Here is a 9,459-nt window from a genome sequence, read left to right on the forward strand (position 1 = left end):
GGAAATCCCCAGGTCTGACGCAGCCTGCACTGCACAGTCCCAGGACAGAACTGATGGAATTTTCCCCCTTAGGACAGGAGTGGGGATGGGCCAGAGGCCTCTGTTTATTTTGAAGAACCTGAGGTGAGGGCTGAGGGAACTGAGGCTCTTTTAAGGTCCTTCTCTGACCATTTTTCCATGTTCCCCATCCCTACTCCAGGTCTGAGTTTGATGTTCCTTCTTTATGCTTCCATCCCACCGCCCTCTTTCTTCTGGAGTTACCCTGATCCTGCATACACCACAGCTGGTGGAAGCCCAGTGATGAATTTCCCAGTCTCAGGTGCTCTGGAACTATGCACCCAACAGAGAATACTGGAATAACTCACTGCCTCCATGTGCCACTAATGGAAATGTCTCGTTGTTACTTTTCCCTATTTCTTTTTACTTGGTAAGCTCCGTATATTCTGCTTTTAGATCCTGTCCTTTATTTTAGAAGGAGTATTAAAATACAGGGAAGAGAGAGAAGAAGGGGGGGAATAGAGATTGCCTTATATATTACTATCTGCCAGGCGCTGTTCTAATTGTTCTATGACCAGTTAGTACTGCCCCTTGTCATGGGCAAGAGGAACCTGATAAATAACACATTTATTTTAAAAAGCACATCGCTGCTTCTGCCATCCGGGGTTTGATATTTGGGACTGACACCGTACAGTTTAACTGTAAACCTCTGCTACCTCATTAACTCTATTCAGGCCCTAGGAAATGCCTCTCCACGTCTTTTGCTCTCTGTCATCGGAACTAAAGGTGACCATGTCTGATGTTGTGAATGTTCGTGGATTGTGTCTTTGCTGATATCACATGAACCTGTTTCATGGTTCAGGGAAGATTTAAGCAACTGAAGAGCTTATGTGAGAAAAGCCTGCTTAACTTTTCAAATACTTTCATTCAAAGAGCACAAATGCAACAGATTCTTGCTTAGTGAAGAATCACTGGCAAGCAGAGCTGGGTGTCAATTTTTTGTTTGTTTTCTTGCTCCTAATGTTAAAGTGATATTCCCACCAGTTACACATGGCAGCAGAGGAACATTTTGCAATATTCAGTTAGTCACATTACTGTTAAGTTTGTATATATGAAGATCAAGATGTAAAGTGCATGAAACATGACCCACATTTTCCAAAGAGAAGTTTGAGGAAAAAAGAGGTTCAGTAATTTCAACAAATAAGGCGGTAGAACCGTTTCCTTTTCAGAGTGCTGCTCTTCCCACCACAACTTAAGGCTCTCTGTGTCTAAGATAAGATAATGGAAATGAACGTCTCTGTGACAAAAATTTTCTCTCCCCTGATATGTGATCCCCATTTATTTGCCCTACTAAAAATCACAAGTATAAGAACAATAGATTTTAAATAAATATCACAAAGGTGTCTACTCTTGAGTCCTTTTTCTTTTGGTTCTTTAAGCCCCCAAGGCATTCAACCTTCAGATTTTCTGTAGAGAAGAATCTTCACTTCATATGTTCATCCCGGGCAATTTGATGAAGACACAGTGCCAGGCGTTGGATTGAGAACCTTCATCAAAAACATCTGCCCAGAGACAGATGAGGTGCTTCAGCTCCAGTGCTGATTGGTTCCTTTCCTAGGGACTCTCCAATCCTACCATGCATGGACGCTGTCACAGGTTTTTATTCTCTGAAGTGGGTACACCAGAGCCACCAGGTGTGAGCTGTGTCGACTACCATTACTTATTCCTTTGCTCTCAGTTAAGTCTGGGACGATGGCTCTGTGGATCCCCAGAGGCCTTTGGACAGCAGCTGTGATGGTGACGCTGGTGGTGCTGAGCGCCCCAGTGACTGAGGGCAGAGATTCTCCACGTAAGTGCAGGGCAGCTGTTGCCCAGAGCCAGTACTCTGGGGGACAGGCTCTGAGGGACCCTTGGGCTGCGGTGTGGGGAATTCTATGATCTCAAAATACAGTCTTTTATCACTCATTTCCTCCCTTTGGGAAAGAGAGCTAGATACATTCTCATTTCCACCTTAATTATTAGGTGAGGACAATCCCCATGTCACAGGCTTAAGCCTGGGGATGTTATAATGGGGAGGACGAGACAAAGTGTGCCTCTACTGCTAGTGACAGGAAAAGTGACAGTGGTGTTATTTTTGAAGGTAAGAATTTCTCCAAAGAAGAGACAGAAGAATTTGTCATTTCAGGGTCCCCCAAGACCTTGTCTGGACTTAATACTGTGGGATTCTGGGTGGGGGAAATGCAGGGCAGCAGTGTCTGTGTAGTCTCAGTATTTGAGGAAAGAGACTCTACACTCCTGACTCTGAGTGGAGGGCTTGAGGAGGCAAAGTCTTCCTATTTGCGTCAAGGTGACTGAATGACCACAGACATGCAGTCTTCAAGTTTCACTGATTTACGGTCTTACAGTAACTTGAATGGGATTCAGAGGCTTGCGTCGACAATGGACTGTATTTATGAGAATGTAAAGAGGGAAAATAATAGTATTGAGACACCATTTATTTCAGACATAGAAGTAATATCTTTAGTCCTCACTCTTCCTAACAGCCCTACGTGCAGGTATCATGACTTTCTTTTTACAGTTATGATATAGGTAGTCTAAATAACCGGCCCAAGCGGGTAATGGGCACAGTTTAATTGGAATTTAATTGATCTAATTGGGAGCCTGTGCTCTTTCTATGAACCAGATGCTCCTTTCTAGGACTGGGGAGGTTGGGTCCCTTCTAACCACGCGGAGTGAGAGAACCTCACACTGCAGTTGGTTCACTTGGAAACTCAGAGTAAAACCAGGCATGGGAAGGAAGGCACTTTGCCCAGGGTCCAAAGAGAAATTTCTTGTCAGGAAGAGGGCAAGCCTAATTCCAGACCTTTCTCGTCATTCCCTAACTCTCATGCACGTGCGCATACTTGTTTGTCTCTGAGGTTCCCGAGAGTGCTATGGAAAATGGGATTTCATGGGAGAACGCGCTGATCCCTCTAAGTACAGGGATGGAGGTACAATCACCCGACCGCCGCCTTCAGCCCGTTCTCGGGCTCAGGCAGGTCCCAGGGCCTGTCCCTGGACACAGGCTGTCCTCCGCGCCCTCCCTCCATGCAGGCAGCTCTGGAAGCCCTCAGAGCGGCGGGCAGGCCCGGGCACAGCGGCCTGAGGGTCCCGGTTCGGAGCGGGTTGGGCGGGAGCCGGAGGTCGCCGCCGGGGTCAGGCGTATCTGCCCCAAGTGGCCACGACCCCGACGCCGGCGGGCCAGCGGCGGCCGAGGGCTGTGGGCGGCGTCCTGACGGAGCGGCGCTGATTCCCCGCAGAGGATATCGTGCTCCAGTTTAAGTGCCGGTGCTACTTCACCAACGGGACGCAGCGGGTGCGGTATGTGACCAGATTCGTCTACAACCGGGAGGAGTTCGCGCGCTACGACAGCGACGTGGGGGAGTACCGCGCGGTGACCGAGCGGGGGCGGCCGGACGCCGAGTACTGGAACAGCCAGAAGGACGTCCTGGAGCAGACGCGGGCGGAGCTGGACACCGTGTGCAGACACAACTACGAGTTGGAGACCTTCCCGATCCTGAAGCGGCGAGGTGAGCGCGGTCCGCCGCCGTCCGCGGGGCAGCGCGGGGAGGGGACGCCCCTCGCGCCGAGTCCCGGGCGCACGGAGGGGACAGGGAGGCGGGGCGTGCGCGGCGCGGGGCGGGGACCGAGGACGGAGCCGCGGGAGGGGCGTCCGCCGCCCTCGGAAGTGCGGGCGGGGGCGGCCGGACCTGCCTGTGGGGCCCCCTACTCTTTCCGCTAACTGCACCCCGCCCGGGCCTTCGCTGTGCCCGCCTGCGCGTCCCTCACCGTCCCCAGGCGGTGCCCCGCGCCCGGCGAGGCCCCCACCCCGGCCCGCGGCGCCGGCGGGAGCCCCCAGCCGGGCCCAGCTCAGCTCCCGTCACCGCGACGCCGAGGGGCCCGCCGGCCGGGCGGTTAGGGCTGCAACCCACCTCGCACACGTGGTGATGTGGTGGAGTCGTGCCATGTTATACTTTGACGTTTTGGTTTCAAATTATTATTCACCTCAATGCTGTTTACTTCATTGGCTGTCACTAGTCCTGGGCCTCTTTGAGGCGACAGACTGTCATTGTCGTTGTGTGCCTGGTACCTGACACGTGACTGACACAGACTAAACCCTGTGAAGTGAATGAGTAAGTGTACTCAGCTACCCATCCGCTAAGACTCAACAGAAAACAGAAGGGGAAGTAGAGCCTCAAAAACTGACCTTATTATTTTGTACCCTTTTTGCTTAATGCATTAAAGTAAACTCTTCCTGACTTAGATCTTAATAATTTAGAACTTGTGAATGCAAAGTCTGAGGAAAAAAGTGTTTGCTAAAAATAAAAACAACATTTGAATAGTGTAAGGCAGAATTTAAATTTCTTAAAGAAGCTCAACAAATGGCACAATAGAGCTGAAGTTTTGGAATAACAAACTGATGATATTAAATTATTGAATAAAAAACTTTTCAGATTTCTTTTGACCTAGACCCTGCCTGTCCTCTTCCCCCTCCCGCCTCCCTCCAACATCACCGTCCACTTCAGGGGTAGATATTTTGAAAGTTAATTATATCCACTTAATGGGCATGTATTTTTAGACAACTTACAATACCAACACCACCTATTTTATGCTATTTAATTTCACACCTACTTGTGTGTGAGGAATTAGCATCACCACTTTAATAAGCTGATATTGGCACATAAAAAACACTTTAGGTAATTAGCCAACAGTTCTTCACCAGGTCCTGACGCCTCCCCAGAGTACACAGCACTCATTGGGTTCTATGGTACAAGTATGTGCTACACGTATATAATGGCAGCAAAGCCTCATTAAAGGCAGTTACATACAAGCAGAAGCAGCAATGAGTCTGTTCTTGCCTATTCTCAGCGTTGGTGGGACAAAATGATACTTTCAGTGTATTGAAAATTCATCGGTTAATCCTTAGTCTGACGCCAGCGTTATCTATGCATGTTTACATAACCTCTAGCTTACATTCACACTCTCTTGCCTTCTAAACCACATCCTAATGCCACTAAGTACTTATATTTTTGCTGTTTCAGGACTTTTTCATAAAAAATATTCTAACATTTTTCTCCTGAACTTGTGCCCTCTATTTTTACCCCCAATCTGTCTCAGATGACAGATTTTATAAGTCCATATAGCTGACCATGATTTCAGCCAGTCTCCAGGGAGAAGAATCTGAACAAGAATTAAAGTATAAGCTGAAAGCACGACTCCTTCCAGATGATGGCTCGTGAGTTGGGGTGCTGAGACTTGACCTCCAAGTCCCACTGAGGCTTCCATGTTCACATTACATTCTCATTAACCCAGATATTAACCCATAATATGAAACCCATGATTTAATATGGGGTATTAAATCCATTGGATTCTTGCAATGAATAACCAACCTCTGCAAGAATCTCAGGATATTTTCTACAGAGAACATACATGATAATAATGTCTGATTTCAGAACAAGGAAGTAATTCTGAATAGTAAGGGGATAGACAAGGGTAGGCAAACTCACTTGAATGTTAAAAGAAAATTAGGGGGAAAAAGGAAAATAAGAGAACATAACATATTATCATATAAATAAAACACGCATGAAATATTTACCATAGTTTCACACTATGGGAATAATGGAGATGCAGTAAAATGGTTGCAGAGAGAAAAGGTAAGATGTGTAAACAGGTATGGAGAGATGTGTCGTACTTGACCATGAGTAGAAATTTGAGAAGATAAAGGAATCCAGAGATGGACAAACATGATGTTTTATCAGTGTTACTTGTTTTCAAGGTTCCCTTTCTTTTCCTCCCAAAATTACAAACTTTTGAAATAACATTCTGTTGTTTTTTTGTGTGTTTTTTGTCTCTGTTACTAGATTGCAGGTTCTGTAAGGGCAGGGACCATGGTCTGTTGTTTATCTTTCTATTCTCAGTGCTTGTTAAACTTACATTTGTTGAATCAATGAATAAATGAATCAACAAGTGAATAAAATATAGGTGGCACATATGATGTAGAGATGAAAGTTTATGTATTTAATAATATAAACCTTTATGGGGAGTTTACCACAGAATGGCGTCTGAGTTAAGGTTAGGCCAAGAGCTGAGAGAGATGCTTTGTTGATGGGCAACATGTAAGAAGTGCTCTTACTCTCAAATTCCGTTAGTAAAATACAGAATATAGCCTGTGTGACAAGTATCGCTTTGAAGGATGTGATGGTCACAGTTGTCATACTTTATTGGACACAGAAATGTCTCTGCATTCTTAATTCTCAGTCCCTGTTACTGTTCGTGGGGCCGTGACTAGTGCTGATGGTCTCATGGGCAGCAGGAGACTCCAAACTGATGTACTTTCTCTACCGTGAGGAGCACTGGGACTAACAGAGAACAGTGTCACTGCCCTAGAGTGACTCCCTAGAGCTCATCCTGACTGTCACCTTCAGTAGGTGTCGGGGGAAAGAAGTCCAGGTTTATATTTATTTTTTAAAGTTTTGTGAATTAAATTTAAAAAATTTTCATGTATAATATAGCGATTTATAATTTTAAAATGTTTCATTTTTATCTATTAGTATCAAAAGAATAACTTCCATAGAAGGACTACTATTGTTTCTTAAAACTGAAAAGTTAACTGACTAATGTGTTCATTCAAGCTGATAAAGTAGCCCAGCTCGGATCCTAATCTAAGAGTTGGAATCAGGGGATCTTCCCACTCTGGTTCCAAGGAGGACTCCGCCCCACGGGGAGGCTTGCTGTGTGGGCTCACATCTCACTATGTCCTCTCCTGTCTGTTACTCCCCTACAGTGGAACCTACAGTGACCATCTCTCCATCCAAGACAGAGGTGCTAAACCACCACAACCTGCTGGTCTGCTCGGTGACAGATTTCTATCCAGGCCACATCAAAGTCCGGTGGTTCCGGAACGACCAGGAGGAGACAGCCGGCATCGTGTCCACCCCCCTTATTAGGAATGGGGACTGGACGTTCCAGATCCTGGTGATGCTGGAAACGACTCTGCAGCGAGGAGATGTCTACACCTGCCACGTGGAGCACGTCAGCCGGCAGAGCCCCATCACAGTGGAGTGGCGTAAGGGGCAGTTTGTTTCCTTTCACTGTGGGCCCCACAAGACAGAGGACAAACAGAACTTCCCCTGGCCCATCTTATCCCTTCCCTTATCCCTGGTGTCACTACTGATCTGGAAATTCCAGGAGACTAGAGTGCCTCTTGTGCCATGGCAGGGACATCAGAAGAAGCATGACCTCATTGCCTTTCCAGGTGCTAGGAGGTCACACCATACACCATGGCCCCAGAACCAGCCTGGTAGCTCTGAGGCATTGACTGTTACAGCCTTAGGGTCTAAGGTTAGGGATGTGTCCTGAGGAGCAGGGATCTGCCTCCCCCCTTCTCTCACCCACCCAACACTGTCCAAGGATCTGTGGTCTGGTCGTCCCCTAGGGGTGCTCAGAATGGAGAACTGGGTTCCCCTGGCACCTCCCCCTCCTGTACCAAAGGGACACCGCGGGTGTGGGGACAAAGGCTGACACTCGGGCTCTGCTCTCCAGGGGCACAGTCTGAATCTGCCCAGAGCAAGATGCTGAGCGGTCTCGGGGGCTTCGTGCTGGGGCTGCTCTTCCTCGGGCTGGGCCTTATCATCCGTCACCGGAGACAGAAGGGTAAGGAGCTCTGGGGACATGGGGACGGTGAGCTGTGATGGAAACTCTGTTCAGGGAGGTCTCTGCTTGCAGGGGTGACTCTTACCTCCTGACCCTGAGAGGAAGGAAGGAGGCTGGGTGGGTTGTGGTGGGAGACACTGGACTCTGATTTTACGGGTTGAAAGGTCATCCTACCACAGAGGTGACAGGTGCAGTGTATTCTAGGACTTCCTTACTGGTCATTGTTATCTCACTGGCTCCTTTCTGAAAGTTTCTTCTTTTCAGAGGGTCAGACCATTGTCTTCTCTTCCTTCTAGTGATAGTTTCATTCATTAGGCGGTGGTGGTGGTGGGGAGTGGGGCATTAGCTTAGAGCAGTGAAGGCCTTGTGGTTGATGGGCAGTGAGGAAATAGATTTCCAGTTAAGTTGCATATCTCATGTCCCTTTGGGGTGAGTGAGGGCCTGGCTGTTTGTGTAATGAGACCTTTCTCTGTGTAACTTCCTTCTGTAGGTCTTCGTGGGCCCCTGCCAGGTACTATTTCTGCTCTATTCATTGGGGGAGGGGTGACTGGTAAAGAGGGGAGGGTGTGAGGTGAGTGTCCCTGGGCACAGTGGCCTGGTTCATGGCCTGTTCCCTGCCACGGGATCGAGAGCTGGAGGAGCAGTTTGCCCAGTGTCCTTAGGAAACCCCAGGGGTTGTTGTCCAGAACCAGGCCATAACTTCGGTGGCATCTTTCTGTGAAACTTGGAGCCAGAGCCCATCTTGGGTGTTAGAGACCAGGGTGATGCCCACTTCATGCCACATATTGGTGCTACTGCCTGTGGATATTTATAAGTGAAGGAAAGAGGCTACTAGTGATGGAAGGAAGGTGGCTATCTTCTAATTTACTAAAAAGAGTGAAATCACATTCCGCAGAAGTGTAACAGCTGCTCCCTGGCCTCCCACATCTGCGTGGAGCTGACGTGCCGTGTCCCCTTTATCTGGTTTCCCCTTTACACTGACATGGGGGAGGCAATGACGACATGCCCTGGACCTCAGCCGTCTCTGTCTGATGCTGCAGGGCCAGGGGAGGGAAGAGGACGTCCCTCAGGGTGCCCCGTGCCGATCACTCTCTCTGCAGGGCTCCTGCGCTGACTCCTGAGGACACTTTGACTGGCCTTGGTCTCCTGTCTTCTGAAATGCCTGCCTGTCCTTGCCCAGAATCCCCAGCTGCCTGTCAGCCTGTCCCTCTGACATCAGAGTCCTACAGTGACGCTGATGGAGTCAGGTCACCTCCTGTGAGCCCACCCCAAGGATCTGACTGCCATGCTGCTTCCTGCACTGACCCCGGGAGGCTCGCCTATGCTCAGGCCCCAAGGCGTTTTTCTGTTTCTTTTCTCCCCCCACGGACTGTTCAAGAGAAGCACATCAAAACCGTTTACCTGTCTATACAGCTTTTATCATAATTAAACATATTATGAGTTCTCTGTCTCCTGAACCTCCTTAAATGAGCAGAGGTAGGAAAGCAATGCAGAATGAAACGAATATATTTTGAGATGACCCAACCAACCTGGGACCAGAAGGAGGGTTGTTCCTTGAAAGGAAACTAGAAGCATCTTGGGGTGCCATGTAAGGGTGGAAAGAGGAGACAGAAAATCAATCGTAGCATCCTTCCGGGTTCTTTAGTATTGATGTTGAGTGCAGTGGCGCCAGGATATGCCACCTCTCGTCCAGTCTGTTGAGAATGTAAGTAAGGATAGTGGAATTGTTTGCAGGCCGATATAGTGGCCCCCAGTCGCTAATGTTTCAAA

At 48.3% G+C, this 9,459-nt stretch overlaps 1 protein-coding gene across 1 annotated transcript; it reads left to right on the forward strand.

Moving 5' to 3' along the window:
- The first annotated feature begins 1,630 nt into the window (after positions 1-1,630).
- Positions 1,631-9,132, forward strand: LOC117016873 (HLA class II histocompatibility antigen, DQ beta 1 chain-like). The gene is made up of 6 exons (XM_033096655.1): positions 1,631-1,846; positions 3,297-3,566; positions 6,821-7,102; positions 7,579-7,689; positions 8,180-8,200; positions 8,790-9,132. Exons 1-6 carry the CDS (start codon positions 1,750-1,752, stop codon positions 8,801-8,803), a joined length of 795 nt encoding a protein of 264 aa, XP_032952546.1. The 5' UTR covers positions 1,631-1,749; the 3' UTR covers positions 8,804-9,132.
- The last annotated feature ends 327 nt before the right edge of the window (positions 9,133-9,459 follow it).

The sequence above is a fragment of the Rhinolophus ferrumequinum genome, chromosome 3, assembly GCF_004115265.2.
Source record: "Rhinolophus ferrumequinum isolate MPI-CBG mRhiFer1 chromosome 3, mRhiFer1_v1.p, whole genome shotgun sequence".
NCBI classification, from domain to species: domain Eukaryota; kingdom Metazoa; phylum Chordata; class Mammalia; order Chiroptera; family Rhinolophidae; genus Rhinolophus; species Rhinolophus ferrumequinum.